The sequence below is a fragment of the Girardinichthys multiradiatus genome, chromosome 18, assembly GCF_021462225.1.
Source record: "Girardinichthys multiradiatus isolate DD_20200921_A chromosome 18, DD_fGirMul_XY1, whole genome shotgun sequence".
NCBI lineage: Eukaryota > Metazoa > Chordata > Actinopteri > Cyprinodontiformes > Goodeidae > Girardinichthys > Girardinichthys multiradiatus.
The window spans coordinates 49,550,908-49,572,825 of NC_061810.1; the positions used below are offsets into that span (position 1 = coordinate 49,550,908).

A 21,918-nucleotide genomic window follows, 5' to 3' on the forward strand; every position below is an offset into this window, starting at 1 on the left:
GTAAATGAGGTGAATCTGCTGTAATGTTCATGATGATGTCAGCAGCCTAAATGATCATCTCCAACATCTGTGGAGAAGTTCTCTGGTGCTGCTATCTCCTCTCTAGCTTCTGAATGCAGCAGGAACCAGAACTCCTCACATTCCAGGCTGGTGCTGAAAGCAAAGGGAACGACGCATTGATCTACTGGGAACGTCTGTTGGTTCCCACCGTGATCCCAGAACCAAATCTACCTTTAACACTCCTCTCTTCTCCTCCACCAGCAGGCTCTGCTCCTCTGTTCACTTCACTTCTCTCCACCTTTTGTTCTCCGGTTTGTTTTGGTCGTTTTACCAAATTAAACCTCATTAAACAAGGAGATCGCAGTAAAATGCTGAATTTAATATTAATATGAAATTAATATGAAATAGATGCAGAATGAAAACGAGCAGCATGGAGAGTAAACATAATAAGCAAATCAGAATAATGAGCATTTAAATAATCTACGTTCAAACATGATGCTGAGTGAAATTCATTTAATCTTGCGAAGTTTCATCATCATGATTTAAATATTTCATTTTATCATCGGTTCATTTCTCTTCATTGATTACTGGGAGCGCTTTTTGTTTCTTTTAACGACCAATCACAGCTGTTAGAAGACAGCAACAGGGTCACGGGGTCAACCACACCTCCTCACTAAGATAGGGCTCTCTGTCGTCTCCTCGCTCAGAGTCGCTCTCAGCAGGAAAGCTCTGAGAGACTCGGAGGATCTTTGGGAATACGGACCCAGATGTTCCAGCTTTGGTCTGACATCCAGATAGTTCTGGTTGACTGTGAGCGTCTCCGTTTTTCACTAAACAGAATAATTATGTAATAAACAGATAATTAGGTCCGAGCAGGAAGGCTGCAAGGGTCTATTAAGGATTCTTATTATTATTCCGGGGACTTTTGCCATGGATGAAAACGCGTATAATTTTACCCAAAATTGTCCCCCGCGTGAAATTGTTCTTATTTAATGTCGCCGTCAGTGGGCGTGGCCAAATCACTTAGCCACGCCCCCAAACGTGAGATAGGCCGAACCGTAAGTCGTACAGATCTGAAATTTGGCCTCAAACCAAGAAAAAAAAGTCTCTTGGGGGTATGCCCTAAAACGCACAGGAAGTCGGCCATTTTGGGTCAAAGGCCAATTTTTGGCCGTTTTTCACTTTTACTCACCTCGAACTTTGACGAACTCCTCCTAGGGCTTTGGAGCTATCGGCTTCATATTTGGTCAATATGCAGAGAAGACATGGGGGATTAAAAGTTATCAAAACCATGAGTTTTCGGCCATGTTTAGGGGCAGACATTAAAAAACGAGATTAAACGTTAACAATAAAGTGTAAATGTCTTCTGACTGGGGAACACCTGGAGATCCTCCTGAATGAGCTGGAGAAGCTCCTTGAGGAGAGGTTTCCCCGTGATCCTGATCTCAGGTGGAAACTAGATATTCTCCTCTGGGATTTGAAGGTTTTCTCTGGATCACGATCAGTTGAAGTTAGTGACTGATCAAACTGAGGCTCCTCACAGTAAACTAAGGAGAGCAGTAGACCAGATCTTCTCAGCGGGCCGAGGGTTCTTCTGTTTTACAGTAACTGAGTTGTTTTTCAGCCTGAGGACCAAGTCTCCACCATCACAGAAGAAGCTGGACCAGCACAGGAGCTCTTCACCCTGGAGCCAGAGGTTATGAAGAAGGAAACAGAGGAAACAGAACCGGTTCACAGTTTATTGATAGCACACATTTAAGTTTGGAGCCCAGAATTCAAAGACCTGAAGAACATGAAGAGCACTAAAAGCAGAAGAGAACGTAAAAACTAAGAAGGAGCAGAGAAGAGCAGCTGGCAGCCGGCTCGGCCCTCAGTGCTCCAACCGGCCCAGGAACCGCAGGTTGAGGATCTTCAGCTGGTCGTCCAGCTCCATGCGGACGATGCCGTCGTCTCCGTCGATGCTCAGCAGGATCCCAGTGGCCTCGCGATCTTCTCCCAGAATCACCTTCACCTGGAAACACGTACAGAAAACGTTCAACCCGAGCCGGTTTAGAGGGCCTGGAGGAAACCCGGTTCTGATCAAATACATAAACATGAGCTCCATGTTGCTATCTGTAACCATGGTGACAACAGAAGAAGAGTTGATGCTGTGCCATATGAGAGTCTGGGAGAACATTCAGAGATGATCTCCAAACATCTGAGGAGGGAAATGTTCCATCTAAACGTGGAAAAACCAGAAAATGATGAAACTCTGAAGCAAACCGGTTTACAGAAGAAAACGACTGAACATCAGCAGGTAGAGATTAGAGCGCCACCTGCTGGCACCATCACTGGTGTCCACCTAAGGTAGATTCCCTGGATCAGGGATCTTCTCTGTGCTGACTTCAGACCAGTTAACGTCAGCTGGACAGAGCTGCATCATGAAGCAGCCTGGATGAGAACAAGCACCTAGAAATCCGAGGTCATGGTTCCCAACTGGAGAATTGTTGGAGGATTATTTTTGGAAATTTAAGGAGCTCAGAAGATCTTTCCTCCTGCAGTAATCCTGGGATGCTCCACACATCCCACCTCATGCTGACGTTTCACTTGAAACAATAGGATCAAAGTGCAGAACCAGAACATTTTGAGGTAAAGCTGTGACTTTAAAGTCCAGCTCAGGCTCTGAGGTTGTGGACTCACCTTGTTGTTCTTGGTCGGGGTGACGGGCTCCAGATGATCGCTGCTGATGCTGACCACCTTCTCAGACTCCTGCATGAACACGGAGCACATCCCTCCCTGCAGACACACAGTTAAAAGGCCCAGTTCAACATCAGATGACGGGCCACAGAAGGTCCATGGTAGGTTTGGAAACAGAACAGTGGAAAAAGAAGCTGCTGGAATTCATTTTTTTCTGGACCTCTCACTGTTTGCACTCACTAGTGTTTAAAACAGCTGATCAGAAGCAGAACCTGAATCATAACTGGTTTTGTCCAGATTCTGCAGCTGGAAACCATTTCAGTCTTCACAGATCTGAGGCCCACCATGAAATCCTCCTTAAACATTCCTTAATCAGCAGCTTCATTCCTCCGAGCTCCCAGAACCAGGGGAGCAGCAGAACCTGGCGACAGAACACCTTTCATAAGCCTACTGAGGGAGAGACTGGGAGCGACCCAGTTGGATGGGTTTTAATGCAGCCAACAGTCCTGGCCTGTACTGAAAGCTCGGATCTAGATGGGGAAGATTTATGCTTATATCTCCTGATTAAGAATGAGGGAAAGCAGGTTCAGACGCTGCGTCTCGGCCCGACTTGTCATCAAACCAAATATTTATTCAATTTTTTCCTCCTCGTATTTCAACTTTAATGAAATGATAAAGAACAGCAGGTCTGGTTCACTTTTCTCCTGCAGTTATTAAAAACTAAAGGCTTCTACTTGTTTTTAAAGTGACAGCGACCCATTTAGGATCAGAACTTCATGAATCCGCCTCAAACTGACCACAACACCAAGGAGAGTCCAAACCTATTTAAAGAGTTTAACTTTAGACAATTTTTATACAAACACGTATAAAGTTGCAATAAATTTCTGTAAATCCTTAAAGTTTATATTTAACCTGTGATAAAATGTTGGTAAGTTTCCGTTTTGTTTTCTCCCGGTGCCGGTCGGGCTCAGAGAACACCAGGTAAAAGATCTCACCGTGACGCTCCGGATCACTCCGATCTGTCCCATCAGGTCCATGAACGAGTCCTTGACCCGGACCAGGATGTCTGTGGTCACCCAGTCGCCGCTGCCTTGCTCGATGTTGGAGCCGGGGGTGTGAGGGTTGTAACCTCCAGGAGAGGGCGCTCCAGGCGTCATCGGACTGTAACCCACCGGGCTGGGACTGGGACTGGCCTGGGGGGAATAAAGACGGGACACACAGGGAGTGTTTATAGAGACGGAAGCAGCTGTAAACATCTGGGAACATTTCAGTCCGGCTCTGATCCATAAAGCCTCCAGAGGATCGCTACAGTTTCTCCTTATTCAGCTGAAAGAACCAGGAGCCGCTGCAAGAGGCAACGAAGCCACAAGTTTCCCACCTGATAGGCCATGGGGGAGGGAGTGGGGTGGTAGCTGGCCGGGGAATGTGTGTTCTGGAACCCGACGGGAGATGGCGCCACCTGGTGGTAGCTCTGCGGGCTGGGACTGGGCTGGTAGGAGCCCTGTGGAGACGGAGCCGCATACGGAGAATACTGCTCCGGGTTGTACCTGAGCACGGAGAAAAATGGCCGTCAGAGGGAGGAAATCCGACCTCCGAGGAGTTTCCAGGAGCAGACGAGGAGCTTCCTGAGCTGAAAACATTTCAGCATCGGTGAGGACCCTGCAGCGCTCAGACCGTCTACACAGCAGGACCCATACTCACATAGCAGGCGTTCCAGGAGTCTGAGGATTGTACTGAGGGTTGACTTGTGGCGAGGGGACCTCAGGGTAGCCCGGGGTCTGGGGGTTGGGGGTCCCACCGTAGCCCTGAGGAGACGGCGAGGGCTCATCGTCGAACCCAAAGTCGTATTCTTCATCGTTCCTGCAGATCAGAGCAAAAACATGGTGGATGAAAACGGAGCGGTTTGGGTTTCTGTGTTATTCCTGTAGGTGTTCGTGTTACCTGGAAGGTGTGTTGGGGTTACTGGGGTCCCAGGCTCCGCTCTGACCGGGGGTCCTGCTCCCATCATGCAGCGGGGTCTGAGAGCCGTAGTGAGGCGTTCGGTTTCCTGTCAGAAAGCAGGAAAACAGAGTTCCTTTCAGACCAGGATGCTGGGATACAGATTTCCTGTTGTCTGAATAACTCTGAACACAGGAACCCTGAGATGCTCAACGGGTCCATGAGTCCGTGTTTGGAAGCAGATCAGAATCAGCTTGCTGATCAGGAACTAAACTTCTCACCTCATCAGTGGAAACTGAGTTCTGCTCATTAATTTCTGTTGATCTGCAGAAATTCAGCTTTTCTCACTTTTTAAATGTGTTTTTATAGAAATCAGTTCCTACAGCCTCCTCCATACCAGCAACTAAACGGACTGCTGGTCCAATCTAAAAAAAAAAAAAATCATTCCAGAAAATGCCAGAAAGGCTTTACCACAGGAAACAGAACCACGTGTTTTTGTAACAACAGAACCAATCTGAACGGTGCTTCAGATGGTGAAATGATTTTTTTCTTCCACTGGGAAAACGTGAATCCCAGATCGCAGCATTCTGTTGGGATTTACTGGATTTCAGCAGACAGCTGTCGCCTTACCGTCGTGCATCGGAGTCTGGGATCCGTAGATGGGCGTCCTGGAGCCGGCGCCGTACATCGGAGTCTGGGAGCCAAACATGGGTGTGCGTCCGTGGGCGGAGGTTGATCCGGTGTGTCTCTTTGCTCCCCTGGTTGGAAACAAGACGGATTACATCACAAAACTAATAAAGGTAGTAATATCCTGGGAATATGACAGTAGGCCATTAATACTGGGGAGTTTATATAGACGTAATAATGTGATAACAACATAAATGTGGTTAATGTCTCTAGGTGAGCGGAGGAAAGAGTTTTAGTAAATTTTAAGCTCAATGTCGGCTCGGCTCCAGAAACATCAAAATCAAACCGGTGCCTAAAAGTCTGGAGGAGCAAATAAATACCGCAAGTTATCAAAATATGAAACAAAAATGTTCCAGTTCAGCAAAACATGACATGTAGAGTCTCGACCTAATATCTTTGAACAGAGCAGAACATCCATCAGTTTTGACTTATTTTAGCTTTTGCACCAAATCAGGAACACAAGGTGTTGCTGAACAGAAATACCGACGATGTTAACAACTCTTAGAACCAGGTCCAGTAGTGATCCAGACAGCAGGATGCCTGTCCAGACACAGCAGCACCACCAGCTGAGGTTTTATGACTTTACCAGAACATCTTAATGCTCTCCAAAAACACTACTGCATTGGCAGGAAGCACTGAATACATACCTGGCACACAGAGCACAACTGTGCTGCATTTCTATAACCCACTCATTTATTGCTGCTGCTGTGATACTGGAAACACTTTTAAGTTGCCAGGACACCAGTTTCCCTCCAATAACTTGCACCATTTAAATGTCAGTACATGAAACTACTGGTAAATATTATAATGATAGTTTTAGATGCATTAAACCCACATTTTCTTCAACATTCTGCATGTTTTCGATGATCGTGATCTGGACCTGCATCACTGAACTTCATGTAGACCAAATGGACACTTTCCTTCAGGTTGCTGAACAGAACCTCAGGGAGAGTGATCTACAGACACCGATAAACTGAGCCGTGGGTACGTACATAGTGGTCAACCTCTGCCGGTCCACAGAGATCGTCTGACACGTGGAGTGCAGCTCCACTCGGGCCGTGGACTCTGTTGCATCCTTAACCACACCGATGTATCCTGGGAAACGGAGGCAAAACCCATCAGAAGAACTACAACACAGAGCGGACCTGATGACAAACTTCATCTTCAGTCTGACCTTTGTAAGGACCCTGGGAGATGCGCACCGTCTGACCAATCAGCTCGTTGTCTCTGCGTCCTCGACCACGCCCGAATCCTCCTCCACCTCCTCCTCTCTGCTGAGCACCTGCAGGACGAAGACAGCAGAAACTTTTCATCGGAACGCTGCTGACAGCTAGCGGAAGCTAGAGCGGCCGCCTGCTGGTGAAGGACTGAACTGCAACACCTCCACTCAGATTTACTCACTGATTTTCTGGTTAAAATCGCCTGCAGAATTATTTCTTATTTCTTTAAATGCTAGTTTCACAAAGCTTGAAGGTTTAGTTGTCGAATGTGATTTATTTCTTCATATCTTCATCGTTCTCAGTTCTTCCAACTGAATAGAAGCTCTGATTCACTCTTGGAACTGAAGAACACAGTAAATGTTGGCGCTGGAAGGTTCTAATGAAACCAAACCAGTGAAGATTCAGAGAAGTAAAACACAACTAAAAACCTAAGAGGAAGATCTGCTTCTTCATCAGTTCACTCCCAAGTGAGCGTCTGGAGGAGTTTAAGTTGGATTTAGACCCTAATGTAGAACATTTCACTCTAAAGACTCAGTGAAGAAGGTTTTTATTGCAGCTGGATTCAGTCACCTACCTCCTCCGCCGTGGTGCATGGGGCTGCTGATGCGGGGACTCATCGGAGCGAAGCCGCCCACTGTGAAGTTGGTCACGTCTCGAGGCTGAAAACAGCCGAAACATCTAATGTCAGGAGGTTTTTATAGAGGTCAGTTAAACAAAGAAGAACTGAGAAGTTTGGATTTTAACTCCTTGTTTGGGTCATTTAGCTGCATGGAAATGTGCTGCAGAGGGAGAAGAAGAATGGCTGAAGTCTCAGTCTCCACAAGTCACAGTTTTACAGTTTCTGCCACATCTTTCTCCTCACAGCTGAAACAGAGTTAGGGTTCTGATGTAAAGTTCTCCAGACACCTGAACTCACTGCCTCATGTTCTGTGTTTCTGTATAAAATGACTGTTAGTTTTTATGGACCTCAAAGGGAAGATGTCTGAGCAGGGCAGCCTACCTTGGAGCCTCCAGCCAGCACCAGGTGTCTGGTCTTGCAGACGAACATCCCTCCGTTCTCCACCAGCTTCTTGCAGTGCAGGAAGGCGAAGCCTCGGAACAGGTGACGGATCTCACCCTCGCGGCCCTGGAAGAAGGAGAAGCTTTCAGCTGCTTTTTTCTCTGCAGCAGGACTTCACAGCAACAGCGAAAGGAAAACAAGCAGCAGATAAGAAGCAGATGCAGGATGATACAACCATGCACACCACAATGAAAAACTGAAGTCCAATTTTTGATCCAGCCAGTGACTCATGGGTCAGAAACGCTTGAATCAAAGCAGCTGTAGGATCAGAGTAAATGTTCAGCAGAACAACATGAACGTTTCATCACGAGAACAGGAAGTAGATTCAGAGGTTGTCCTCACCGAATGCGGCCCGTCGATCACCTTCACGATGTCTTTGACGTGGATGTTGTTCTGCTCAGAGTCCAGCGCCACGGCGAAGCGGTTGTCCTTCCTGCGGTTCACCGCCTGGTGGCGCACCGTCAGAACCTTCCCGTGCATGTTGAGCACCTGAGAGGCACAGCCGTCACACACGGTCACCGTTTAAAGCCGAGACCTGTTCTGTGTGTCCTGCCGGAGCAGACTGGTACCTGGAATGTTTCTCTCTCCAGTCGAACGATGACTCCAACGGTCTGCGGGTCCAGCTGCACCAGTTCCCCCCACTCATGCTGTCCCCCCACGTCCACGCCGGACGCCGTCTCTGAGCAGAGCTGCAGGTCTCTGGGTAACACCTTCAGCTGCACGCCGCAGAGTGAGACGGATGTCAGGACGAGCGAGGAGCAGCAACGGAGGAATCAGAAAATGTTGCCCTCATCTCACCTCGTGCATGGTCAGGTCAGAGAAGAGGATGACGAAGTTCTCCTCCACTCTGACGATGAGCCCAGTGTCACCCTCGTACCGTCCAGCAATCACCTTCACGTGGTCGCCCATCCGGAAATATTTCCTCAACTCGTGGGCCGGGAACTCCAGAGGATCCTGCTCAGGAAACAGAGACCCATAATGAGCTGGAGGAGAACGATGCTGAGCCATTACTACCTCTGTGTGTGTTCAGGTGTGAGCACCTTCAGGTCTTCATGTTTGGGCATGATGGTGATCTTGTTGCCGTCCACGCTGAGGATTTTGCCCTGCAGATTGATCAACTCTCCCTCACAAACCTCCACGTTGTCACCGGCCTGCAGGTTGTGTTCACGCTCCTTACCTGCGCACACACACACACACACACACACATTTACACTCCTATCCATATCAGTACCATCATGAAACCGCTGACAGGTTCAGGTAAACTGTCACCACGCTCCGCTACGGTTCCTAGAGGAGGAAACCAGCTCCAAGCTCGTTCTTCCTGGAAAATCTTCCCTGCTGTTTTTATTTTTTTAAGAAGCAGTAATGGAAATAATTAGTTTAACATAATTTGGACCAGCTTACTCTGGTTGAATGGTTCTGAAAACATCTGACTTGAGGCAGCAGCTGAAAATATCTGAAAACCTCAAACACCTTTACTGCAGTTTGACTTTAATTATGATATTTACAGCAGGTCAACAAATAAAATATAAAAACTTCCTAACAGCTGAAACTGAAAGGGTCCACATCACCGTGTGGGTTTTTAAAGAACTGCGCAGTTCTGAGTGATGATCAGAAGAGAAGTTCTGTGTGTATTTAGAGACCATCCTGAAAGACAGCATACCTGACTCAGTGACCACCTCCAGATCGATTCCCTCAGGCTGATCTTCAAACTTCTCCAGCTCTGACAGGGTGGGCTTCACTCCGTCTGTGATCTATCAGAAACAAACCAGAACCACCTGCTGAGGATTTTCTGTTGGGAGGTTTCAGGCTGTGTCCCAGCTTCAGAAGGTTGGCGTGCTTGGGACTCACCACAGCGGACATGGCGAAGCTTTTAAACAGAAACCCTTTGCGGCTGTACCGGTTCCCCTCGAAGATCATGAAGTCTCCATCATGGCTGACCTCCCCACCCAGAGATCTGCCACAGAGTTCATCACATTCAGCTTGGACTTTAAAAGCCACTTAGCAGAGACAGGAAGTGTTGCCGTACCTGATCTTCTCAGCATCAAACAGTCGCTGCGCAGGCCTCTTGAACTTCTTCCTCTTAGCAAACCAATCTTTCTACAAACCAACACAGGTCTAAGTCAGAAATCAGCTCCATGCGTCCACACAGGAGGAAAACATCATGAACATGAGCTCGTCCCACCAGACTCATCTTGGCCTTGATGCGGTCCAGGTCTATCCGAGGAATCATCTTCAGGGAGATGGTGTTCTGACTGGGCTCCACGTAGTCCACCTGGAAACCAACAGATAAACAACAAGGTTCCACCACATTGTTCCAGGTCAAATTTCCAGAGTTCTTCAACCTTTTCTTTACATTTTTACAACACAAAAGTTCCTTAAATTAACGGCAGAAGGTCTTCCAGAGGTCAGGTTTTAATCCTGGAGAATGAACAAGTGGAGACACGGAAGGATGGAAGGAACTATGGTTGGGAGCATGGAAGGATGAGGATGGGTATATACGCTTGGAAGGAAGAATGAAGGATTGCAAAGATTGAATGGATGGATGATCCATGAAATGACATAAGGAAGGAAGGAAGGAACATTTGGGATATGGGAATAAAGTCTGCAAATGGAAGCATTGCTTCCATCTTTTCTACTCTAATGAGGATCTAGAAAATATTTTCCATACTCTTCCAGACTGTAGGAACAAGCAGCTAAATTCTGCACCAAAAAGCACAGATACTGAAGTCCTACATGTTCCTCAGAATGAATAACATTTAAACTTTATTTAGAAACATTTGAATCTCTATAATTAAATAAATATGTCAGTCTTTATGATATTCTTGCATTCTGGATGCTTCTGAGCTAACAATTAACAGGAGAAACATGGTATTCTGCCTGTAGGTCCTCCAGGCAGGTGGGTCAGGGGTCCTGCCAACAGATTAGTGAGCCAAGGAATCAAGTTCTTACCTGAGCGATGTCATCCTTGTACAGGCCTCTCTTCAGCCGGACCCAGGACTTGGGTTTCAGGTTGGTCACCTCTTTGACCACCTTCAGGACATCCGTCATCTCTTTGATGGGAACCATCTGCTGGTTCCAGAAGCCCATCCTCAGATTACCGATGCCATCGATGGCGGCCTTGACGTGCGTCTGCTTGTACGACTCCACATAGATGTAACCTTTGACGTGATCGGGCGCCACTACAGACTTGATCTGGAGAGGCTGCAGGGTGATGGGAGGGAATGAGGAATCAGCAGCCATGTGGGTCTCTTCCACCCTCTTAGCCTAGCTGCTACTTCCTCATCATTTTACTCCGTTTGAAACGTTTCCAAAGGGGAAACACCTCTCTAATCTAATTTCTTTTCTTAAAAACTGTAAGCAAGCTCGTTAACAGAGTCTTTAAAACTAAGAAACACCAATCAGAGCACAGCATGCAGTCAGGTGACATGTTGAGTCTTACTGTGTCAGTAAACTGGTAGGCGATGAACTTCCTCATCAGAGCAATGGCCGTCGCTCTCTCCTCCCCGATCTGCAGACAGGAAACATGGATGAACGCATCCTTTTCTTGATTATTGGTGTGTGTGTGTGTGTGTGTGTGTGTTGGATCATCTATGTGTGTATTTTCACACCTTACACTTCACAGTCCACAGATTTGGATCCCTGGACACAGAATAAAAAACAAGAATGAAAACCTCTGTGTGACATCAGCAAGGCTATTGATGCTGATTGGTCAAATGAGTGTCTACATACTTGACTCCAGGAAGTAGCTGCTGCTGAGTGATGTCATCAGAGAGCTCCTCTGGACCTCTTGCATAACTGTAACCACAGAAGAACAAAAAGATGGCTGTTTAAACCTCTATGTTCTGTAGCTGTTTGATTAGAAAAGTCTCCAAAATAAATCTACAGTGGGATTAATGTGAGTTCCTTCTTTCAAGTAACTTTCTTTGTACGATTCATGTTTTTGTTCAGACGGAGATTTGGAGTGAAGTTGAACTTTTCTAGCCTCCAGCCTTTGTTCCCGAGCTACATGATCAAATCAGTGTTTCTGTGCTGACAGGACAAGACGTGACATGCCTTTCTACATGTGTTCACTGACATGAGAAGCAACACAGAGTCTCCGTCGCCTGTCTGAGGAATAATCTCCTGGTGCTTGGTGTGTCAGGAACGCTGCCAACCCACTGAGGACTGAGGACAGACAGATGATTACTGGGTGCAGTTGTTCTTCAGGGAACAACGCGATGACTCCCACCAACAGCCTCAGCGTAGAATGAAGCACTGAGTCACCAAACCTTAATAAAGTGACGTCAGCAGCTCACCAATGAAGGACTCCTGAGCTCTTCTGGAAAGAGGTCCCAGATATTGTCCCCCCCCACACCTTGTTTGGGTGCACAGATGACCCCCAGGACCACTCAGGTCACGACTCTACAGATTCTTTATTTCCTCAACTCTGTCAAGCAGTTTGTGCTGCATTGTTTTGTGTATGAAAAAGATGTCCTCTTTCAGGCCTTGGTATCTCTCTAGCTCCTCCTGCTCCTTCTTCTCAATCCTGAAGTTGCTTGGGATTGCTACAGCTATATCCACTGCTCTTTCTTCTGCTTTGTCCATCACCACCATGTTGTGTTGATACCCTGACTATCAGCCTGGATCTTAATTTCAACTTGCCCCAGCAGAGAAATGTTCTTCCTCTGAAAAGCGTCTCAGCCTGAGAAGATTCTGATGGATTGAGTTAGAGCCCATCCAAACACAGGAAATCCTTGCAAAGAACTGAACTGATGCAGAAAATAAAAATAAATGTACTGACAGGAGTCAGATCATTGAACCAAAGATCTAAGAAAAGTCTCCTTACAGCTTTAACAATAAGACTCCTCATATTTATTGGGACATTATGGCTCCTAATGAAAGAAATCCTTCAGCAGCTCAGAGGTTTGTACTCACTGTTCTCCAACAGAAGACTTGGCGTATTTCCTCATGTAGTATTCACCCAGCGCCTCCTCCCTGGAGTCTCTGAAACAGCAACACACACAGTTAGCCATGAGTGAACACTTTTCTGTGGAAGAGCAAAGTATAGAAAGGTGCTTCTGAGGAACTAGAGAAACAGATCGCTTGTTTTTCCATCCTGACTGAGAAGATAAGAGCGTCAAACACACATTCCAGGGGTTTATGAAGGGAAACAACCTCCTGACACATTCGTTTGCTTTATTAAAGCCTATTTATCTTTCTGTTATCTCAATAGTTCTTATGTTCTGAAAACCCATGATGGTGTGTAGCTGGTGTGAGTGTGTAGCTGGTGTGAGTGTGTAGCTGGTGTGAGTGTGTAGCTGGTGAGTGTGTAGCTGGTGTGAGTGTGTAGCTGGTGTGAGTGTGTAGCTGGTGAGTGTGTAGCTGGTGTGAGTGTGTAGCTGGTGTGAGTGTGTAGCTGGTGAGTGTGTAGCTGGTGTGAGTGTGTAGCTGGTGTGAGTGTGTAGCTGGTGTGAGTGTGTAGCTGGTGAGTGTGTAGCTGGTGTGAGTGTGTAGCTGGTGTGAGTGTGTAGCTGGTGTGAGTGTGTAGCTGGTGAGTGTGTAGCTGGTGTGAGTGTGTAGCTGGTGAGTGTGTAGCTGGTGTGAGTGTGTAGCTGGTGTGAGTGTGTAGCTGGTGTGAGTGTGTAGCTGGTGTGAGTGTGTAGCTGGTGTGAGTGTGTAGCTGGTGTGAGTGTGTAGCTGGTGTGAGTGTGTAGCTGGTGAGTGTGTAGCTGGTGTGAGTGTGTAGCTGGTGTGAGTGTGTAGCTGGTGTGAGTGTGTAGCTGGTGTGAGTGTGTAGCTGGTGAGTGTGTAGCTGGTGTGAGTGTGTAGCTGGTGTGAGTGTGTAGCTGGTGTGAGTGTGTAGCTGGTGTGAGTGTGTAGCTGGTGTGAGTGTAGCTGGTGTGAGTGTGTAGCTGGTGTGAGTGTGTAGCTGGTGTAAGTGTGTAGCTGGTGTGAGTGTGTAGCTGGTGAGTGTGTAGCTGGTGTGAGTGTGTAGCTGGTGTGAGTGTGTAGCTGGTGTAAGTGTGTACCTGGTGTGAGTGTGTAGCTGGTGTGAGTGTGTAGCTGGTGTGAGTGTGTAGCTGGTGAGTGTGTAGCTGGTGTGAGTGTGTAGCTGGTGTGAGTGTGTAGCTGGTGTGAGTGTGTAGCTGGTGTGAGTGTGTAGCTGGTGTGAGTGTAGCTGGTGTGAGTGTGTAGCTGGTGTGAGTGTGTAGCTGGTGTAAGTGTGTAGCTGGTGTGAGTGTGTAGCTGGTGTGAGTGTGTAGCTGGTGTGAGTGTGTAGCTGGTGAGTGTGTAGCTGGTGTGAGTGTGTAGCTGGTGTGAGTGTGTAGCTGGTGTGAGTGTGTAGCTGGTGTGAGTGTGTAGCTGGTGTGAGTGTAGCTGGTGTGAGTGTGTAGCTGGTGTGAGTGTGTAGCTGGTGTAAGTGTGTAGCTGGTGTGAGTGTGTAGCTGGTGAGTGTGTAGCTGGTGTGAGTGTGTAGCTGGTGTGAGTGTGTAGCTGGTGTGAGTGTGTAGCTGGTGTGAGTGTGTAGCTGGTGTGAGTGTGTAGCTGGTGTGAGTGTGTAGCTGGTGTGAGTGTGTAGCTGGTGTGAGTGTGTAGCTGGTGTGAGTGTGTAGCTGGTGAGTGTGAGTCTAAGCCTTCTGGGAAAAAGTGATTGCTCCCTAAACATAATCAGTAGTTAGCTTAGCAGCAACATCTGGAACCAAGAGTTTGAGAAAACCTTTAATGATTTAATGAACATCATCACTGAGGAACATCTGCCCACTCTGGTCTCACTGAACTGGTTTACTTCATCCACCTTGGAGGGTTTTCCAGTATGAACAACCTGTTTAAGGTCATGATACAGTATACAAAATGGATTTAAGTCCAGACTTTGACTAGGCCACTCCAAACCCTTATTTTGTTTTTTAAGTCATTCAGAGGTGGCCTTGCTACTGTGCTTTGGATCATTGTCCTGCCTCAGAACCAACATGTGATTGGACTTAAGGTCTGGTCCTGGTGGCTGGACATTCTCCTGCAGGATGTTCTGGTAGAGAACAAAATGACTGGTTCCACCAATTATGGAAAGTCGTCCAGGTTCAGAAGAAGCAAAGCAGCCCCAAACCATCACACTACCACCACCATGCCTGACTGTAGGTATGATGGTCTGTTTCTGAAATGATGCGTCAGGTTTAGGTCAGATGTCACATAAGGTCCACTTCTGTCTCATCAGTCCACAGAGTTTTTTTCCCCCACCAGTCTTGGTGAAAATGTTCTACCTCCAGAGGTTCTGCAGCCGCCTTGATCCAGAGTAATCTTCATCCAGAGCCACATGACCGAGGTTGGTAACTGGGGAGAATCAAGGTGGATGTCTTTTAATTATTTCTGTTTCTTAGAGCCAAATTATGCAATAATCAATATCTGAGATAAAACTCACCTTCGGCCTCTTCTGCTCAGGACCCACCAGCGACGGAGAAAACAGAGGAAGAGGAAAAGGAGGAAGAATAAAGAGAAGAGTCAACAAACAAGAACAGATCAGAAAAAGGTTTCAGGAGAGGATTGTGATGGAGGCAGGAAGCACGAGACGAAGCACAATGAGAGGAAAACAAAGTGATTAAAGAAGGTTTATGATGCTGCAGCAGAGAAGCACTGAGGTTCCACATGTCCTCAGAGAGTCCAATCGAGTTTCAGAACTTCTGATATTATGATATGAAAGCCCGTTAAACCAAGATGGTTTAGCAGGATGTGACCAAGTCACCACCTCTGAGAACGTTAGTCGTTCTGCAAACAGAATAACAAGTTGAGTTCCTTTTTACTCACCAAGGTTCTGGTTCTGTAACATCTGCAGGTGAACTACGTCTTCAAACATGACATTTAGAGGAGCTTTTTTGTTTTAGAATATGTTTCATTCATTCCTTCTGCTAATTTGAACAAACTGAGTGAAAATGATGCTCAAACCAAACCAAGACTTCTATGAGGATTTACAGCTGCATTCCAGCAGAACTTTATGACCAACGGACCCGACCAACTTCAGAAGCTGAACACAAGTAGATCAAAGTTTCCTCAAATCAGAAAAAAAATTAATCAGCTTTAAGCAGCCACAACATTATGAACACATCTTATTTTAGTTGTTAACACAAACAGGATGTTTAGGAGACTTTGGAAAGACTGATGAAGCTTTCATGAAACCTGTGGTAGCAGAGAGTCTGAGCCAGGCTAGGACCCCGGGCCCGCACCGGGCCCCTGGGGCCCGCACCGGGCCCCTGGGGCCCTGCTGCAAACTACTGATGGTAGGCTCATCAGGAAGGGTTGCTGCAGGAGTGCATCGTCCTATCCAACTTCTGTGAGCACTAAGGGCATAGCAGCAAGACCACCTTCGTACTGAAGCAGGTGTCCCAAATCAATTTATTAATCAAATGTTAACAAAATAAATCCAGCTGATAGCTCTGAGATTAAAACTCACAAAGCAAAACTTCATCTGTGTACCAGAGACATTAAAACATCATACTGGTCGTCTTTCCACTTTATACGGTACCGGTGGCAGGGGCAGCAGACTAAGAGGACGCCCAGACTTCCCTCTCCCCAGACACCTCCTCCAGGGCGTTCCCAGCGTGTCCTGGGCCTCCTCCTGGGCCTTCTCCTGGACCTCCTCTTGGTGGTATGTGGCTGGACCTCCTCCTGGACCTCCTCCTGGGCCTCCTCCTGGGCCTCCTCCTGGGCCTCCTCCTGGACCTCCTCCTGGACCTCCTCCTGGTGGTATGTGCCTGGAACACCTCATGGGGGAGGCGTCTGATAACAGAAGCCTGAGCCACCTCAGCAGACTCCTCTGGATGTGGAGGAGCAGCGACTCTACTCCGACCTCCTCACCCTAACTCTAAAGGAGTGTCCGGCCACCCTGGGGAGGAAGTTCATTTCGGCCGCTCGTATCTGGGATCTCGTTCTATCGGTCATGACCGAAACCAGGCTTTGCTGGGTTTGCTTGACATGAAAACATGAATGTGTTTAATGTGACAGACTAACACACAGCAGCACATATTCACCCAGTGGAAGGAAAACGAACAGCTGAAACATGTGGCATGCATCTGTGTTCAGCACCCCTGAGCCAGAACGCTGCAGAACCACCTCCTGCTGCAGGTCTTTTAAGGTTTATCTCCATCAGCTTTGAACATCGACAGATTGAAGTTGTTTTCCATCCTTTGTGAAACATCTCAAGCTCAGTCCGATGGGAAGGAGAACATCTTGGAACATCAGTTTTCTAGTCTTGCCACAGATTCAGGATTTAGGTCTGGACTTTGACTAGGCCATTCTAACACATGAATCTGCTTTGACCTAAACCATCCATTGTAGTTCTGGCTGTATGTTTAGGATGGCTGTCCTCCTGGAAGGTCAACCTTGACTATGTCGGTCTAGATGGGCGTACTGGGTTTTATTGACGGCTCTCAGAGTAAAGGGGGCTGAATACAAACACAATTTTTACATTTTTATTTGTAAAAACGTTAAACCTTCTATCGTTTCTCTTCCACTTCACTACTATCAGTAGTTTTTGTTGGCCAGTCTCCTAAAATCTCATTAAAACGTCTGGTTGGACGTGACAGAATAAGACAACGTTAAAGAGGACTATTTTCTCTCTTGGTTGGATGTTTATGCTGCAGCAGAAAATTGTTCCAAACATCATCTATTAAATCTATTATGACACAGCGTGTCAACATCTTCCATCATGGCACATTAAACCTTCATGATTTCTACAACTAAGGCGTTCCTCCACCTTCAAAATAGAGGTCTCTGGTCACAATGTTGTGGCTGATTGCTGTAATTAGATAATTAATTTAAAGTCAAACCCTCACCCAGGTGCAGCTGTGCTGAGATGAGGTGATGTTGACACATTGAGGGATGAGGGTTTTATTAAATGGATGAGAGTTATGATCCATTTATTTTAATGGGAGTCAATGACAACAACAGAGCTGGAGAGCATCTCCAGCAGAATTACCGTTAACTGGAGACCGCATGCATGAGAGCGAGGGCCGTTGTGGGACAGAGAGAGTTCAGTTAGAGCTCAGATCAGGCTGCAGCTTCAAACATCATAACACTGCACACAAGCACACACTTCAGAGAGCTTTACAGGATATTTACAGAGTGATACTCAGTGTTTATTCCTGGGAGTCTAAAGAAGACACTGAGTATAACTCAGAAAAACAACACTGCTTCAAAACCATTAAACATTACCATCCTGTTGTTCCTGTGGTTTAAACTCAGTTTCATTAAATTAGATCCTCCCTCCTCCACCTGTTACTGTGAGCTGTCAGTCAGTTGTGTTTCATGGCAGAAGGAGCTGAGCGTTTAAAACTTTTCCTGGTAGCAACAAACAATCATAACGTGGATGTGAAATGAGCACCACCTATCGCCCTTCCAGGGTAACTGCTCTCAAACAAAGGTTACCAGGTCAGTTAGCGCATCAGCTGATAAAACAAACAGTTCATTACAGTTATAGAAGCTGATGATCCAAATAATTACTTGGATATTATCAACTAGCCCGAGGTGCTTCAGTGGGGGAGAGTAGCTGTCAACTGGAGGTTGAGAGTTTGATTTTCAGGCTGACCCAGTGTCCTTGGGCAAAACCCTGACCCTGCTGTTGTCTGCTCATCTGTGTCTGAACATGACCTGCTGATGGGGTTGGTAGTAAAACCGTATATGAAAACATTAATGCTCAAAGCTCAAAGTCATTGAGGGAGCCACTCAGTAGATCAAATCCATCCGCCTCATCTCAGAATCAGAATCAGAACCAGCTTTACTGGTTCAGGTTCTGGAGTTTTGTCTGCAGAAACAAGCAATTCGATTTCAGTTTCAGGCACTCACGCCATACAGACATTATAATGTCTATCTTCATCTCTTCCAAGCTTTAAATCATGCTCCACTTACTGTAAAGAAATAGAAAATCTAGTTTTCTTTCTGCTTTGCCGCTCATTTCCTGTTTAAAGAGGGCCTATTTTACCAGAGAAAGCTGTTAAAACAGGATCAGGCTCTGCCTGATTGTTAAGGCAAACAGAATATCTGGGACGTCCTACCTTTCTCCAGAATATCCTCGCCTCCTTCGGACCACCGATCCTCGTCCTCATCTTCATCATCCACATCTGCATAAACACACGGAGGAACAGGTGGGTGTTAGAGCTCCGCCCATCCTCAGACAATAGAACGACTGTCCACATAAAACAGAGGAGGAGCCTCGCACCGGCTTCGTCCAGGATGAACCCTCCGTGTTTCGGCTTCTTTCTCGGCCGGTCATCATCTTCTTCGTCCTCCTCTTCGTCATACTCCTCCTCATCCTCGTCCAGGTCCTCTCCCTCTTCTTCAGCTACTTTATCACTGCCAACAGGACTGGCTGGCTCCTCCTGACGGGAATCACAACAAAAACAAACCCAACAGTAAACATCTTTAATGAGGTGTAGAAATCCCAGACATATTCAGCCTCTGCATACTCAGCACAGAAACTAAGATGAATATAAAAGGTAAATGGACTGAACTTATATAGCACCTTTCCAGTCATACAGACCAATCAAAGCGCTTTACACTAGAGCCACATTCACCCAATCACACTCACACATTCATACACCGATACGCAGATCGGTAGGCAACTTGAGGTTAAGTGCCTTGCCCATGGGCACATCGACCTATGGCAGGAGGAAGCTGGAATCGAACCCACAACCTACTGATTGCAAGACGACTACTCTTCCTACTGAGCCAGAAAAATCTTTATTGCCAAGTAATGTTTCACACGTACAGCTGACATAAATAAATCTGGAAATTTGTAGTTAAAAACAAAACAAGTTGTGCAGGAATGTTTTGAGAACATTTGAGAACGTGGCAAATGTTAAAAATATACAATAACTACAATATAGAATTAAATGAAATTGTATTTACATGTGCTGAGATATTCAAACTATTTGCAAGGGGCAAGTGTCAGTGGGGGACCAGGGCCTTGTTATGAGGCTAGCTGCAGACGGGAAGAAGCAGTTTTGTGGCGAGAGGTTTTGGTCCTGATGGACCGCAGCCTCCTACCAGAGAGGAGAGTCTGAAACAGTTTGTGTCCAGGGTGGGAGGGGTCAGCTGCAATCTTTCCTGCTCGCCTCCAAGTCCTGGAGGCATGCAGTTCCTCAAGAGAAGGAAGATTGCAGCCAATCACCCTCCCTGCAGAGCGAGTGACATGCTGCAGTCTGCCCTTGAATGTATTTTGTCTTTGGCAGGCTGAACCTCATCAGTTGCAGCAGGAACTTATTCACTATTCATTTTTTATCAGTTAATAGAGAAACCACCAACACCACCAATTATGATGTCATATTAAGAATGAAGTTCTGTTTTGTTCCGTGACTTTATAAAACACATTTTCCTATGAAGTATTTACCTGTGTTGTTTTTCATCTTATTGGTTCAGGATGTCTACAGCATCTTTGCTGCTTAAATAAGAGAACACAAAAGTGTTGATTTTTGTTACGAACAAATAATTAAGGTTTCCGAAAACGATTAGATTTTACTGTGTTCATGGACATCAGAAAGTGTCGATTTGGATTGTTTAATTCCAATAAATGATAAGCGGGTATGGTGAATATTAAAAAAATATATTTAAAGATGTTGTTTAGGATCTTTTGAATAATACTAGGTCAATATTTAAGAATCATAGGATTTTGGACCAGTTGGTCAGAATGTGTGCGTGTAACGCCCCTCTCCATCAGAACCATAAGAACGCTGTCACAAACAACGTGTATGTAAAGACAGAAATGTGTGCATATTAGTCAACAGTTGTGCATAAGTAAAATCCAAAAGAGGTATTGTATATTTTCTCTGTAAGAATACAAAATAAAATGTTACAGCTTCAAGAAATTACAAACACAAAGTTCAAGTTTACAGTTGTGGTTTATTCTTTATGAATACAATATGCTATAACAGTTTGTGAATACGATTTATTTTCTATAAGAACACGAATTTACATCAGCGACTTGGCATCACGTGATCTCAGGCTCAGCATATAGTGGGTGGAGTTATACAATGATGTACAGTAGGTGGCGGTATGCACCTCTGAATTTGTTGCGAACCGCCAGCAGAAGAAGAGAAGAAGAAGAAGCAGCAGCATTAGCGCCAAGATGACGGACCAAGAGCATATATTAACGACATTAAGACAGATATAAATTTTTTAACATTATCTTGCTTAGTACCATACTTTCTTGGTCCGTTCTTTTGGCTTCATCTTCTCTTCTTCTGCTGGCGGTTCGCAACAAATTCAGAGGTACATACCGCCACCTACTGTACATCATTGTATAACTCCACCCACTATATTCTATGTTTTAGTTTTGTATTTCATGAAAATAAGAACACTGCTTTATTTATAATACTCCTGATTCCCCCACCTATCTCCCCTCTATTCCTAATATTCCTTTTAGACTGAATTATCTCCCATTCCGGCACTACGTTTACTGGCGGTGAGGAGTGTGACAGCGCATGCGCAACACAAATCGACTAACTCTGTGCTCCACTAACCAGCCTGAGATCACGTGACACCAAGTCTCTGATGTAAATTCATATTCTCATAGAAAATAAATCGTATTCACAAACTGTTGTAGCATATTGTATTCATAAAGAATAAACCACAACTGTAAACTTGAACTTTGTGTTTGTAATTTCTTGAAGCTGTAACATTTTATTTTGTATTCTTATAGAGAAAATATACAATACCTCTTTTGGATTTTACTTATGCACAACTATTGACTAATATGCACACATTTCCATCTTTACATACATTGTTTTTGACAGCGTTCTTACCCCATAGAACCAGCTCACCTCATTGTCATCCACCTCCTCGGCCTCCCCGTCGCTGCTCCGCTCACTCTGGTTGTCAGAGAAGTCGCTGTCCTCGCTGTCAGACATCCTGCTGTAACTCTGGACAGACTTCAAGACAGGAAACATCATTAAACATCTGAACAGAACCGAAATCCCGCTGAAAAACACAGACTCGAGCTAAGCTAGGCTAACAACGCATGCTACCATAGTTAGCATGGAGATACCAAGCCTCATAACAACAGTCAGTTGTCATAAAACCACCCTGAAGCCCGCCTCTCACCAGCTTTTATCCTCTGTTGCAGGTTTTGTCTCGCTAAAAGATGAATAAAAGGTAAACACCAAGTATTTCAATCTCTGTGACGACAGGGTTTCACAGAAAGCCGCGAGACTTCAGAAAGCTGCGCATGAACTCTCGCGGGTTTTGGGTTGATGATAGCTAAACAAATAAAGATGCATCACTCTGCATTTTTTTCTTACGTATGAGACAAAGGTTAAGAGAAAAAACAATCTACACTTGTGACATCCTTAATGTTATTATTAATCCATCCATCTA

General features: G+C 45.8%; 1 protein-coding gene across 2 annotated transcripts; it reads right to left on the reverse strand.

Moving 5' to 3' along the window:
- Positions 1–1,725: 1,725 nt before the first annotated feature.
- supt5h (SPT5 homolog, DSIF elongation factor subunit) lies at positions 1,726–21,798 on the reverse strand. 2 transcript variants are annotated; one of them, XM_047392259.1, is made up of 31 exons: positions 21,646–21,798; positions 21,366–21,473; positions 18,767–18,926; positions 18,603–18,668; positions 17,528–17,533; positions 14,978–14,989; positions 14,820–14,889; positions 12,499–12,567; positions 11,314–11,379; positions 11,193–11,223; positions 11,024–11,092; positions 10,534–10,785; positions 9,767–9,856; positions 9,611–9,681; positions 9,433–9,538; positions 9,245–9,335; positions 8,622–8,758; positions 8,380–8,535; positions 8,151–8,297; positions 7,924–8,070; positions 7,522–7,647; positions 7,096–7,180; positions 6,476–6,583; positions 6,294–6,396; positions 5,245–5,372; positions 4,618–4,723; positions 4,378–4,536; positions 4,055–4,223; positions 3,672–3,869; positions 2,680–2,775; positions 1,726–2,011 (listed from the first exon to the last, which is right to left on the reverse strand). In XM_047392259.1, exons 2-31 carry the CDS (start codon positions 21,450–21,452, stop codon positions 1,871–1,873), a joined length of 3,252 nt encoding a protein of 1,083 aa, XP_047248215.1. In that variant the 5' UTR covers positions 21,453–21,473; positions 21,646–21,798; the 3' UTR covers positions 1,726–1,870. The 2 variants fall into 2 exon arrangements, with proteins under 2 accessions (XP_047248215.1, XP_047248216.1); XM_047392260.1 differs by lacking the exon at positions 17,528–17,533.
- Between the last annotated feature and the right edge of the window lie 120 nt (positions 21,799–21,918).

What these genes read in the sequence shown, in the direction of transcription:
- supt5h (XM_047392259.1), bottom strand. Translation starts at nt 21,452, where the DNA reads ATGTCTGACAGCGAGGACAGCGACTTCTCTGACAACCAGAGTGAGCGG. An exon ending in TTTGATGCTGAGAAGATCAG is followed by an intron (nt 9,539 to 9,610) that starts GTACGGCAACAC and finishes ACTCTGTGGCAG; the next exon opens with ATCTCTGGGTGGGGAGGTCA. An exon ending in CCAAACATGAAGACCTGAAG is followed by an intron (nt 8,536 to 8,621) that starts GTGCTCACACCT and finishes TTTCCTGAGCAG; the next exon opens with GATCCTCTGGAGTTCCCGGC.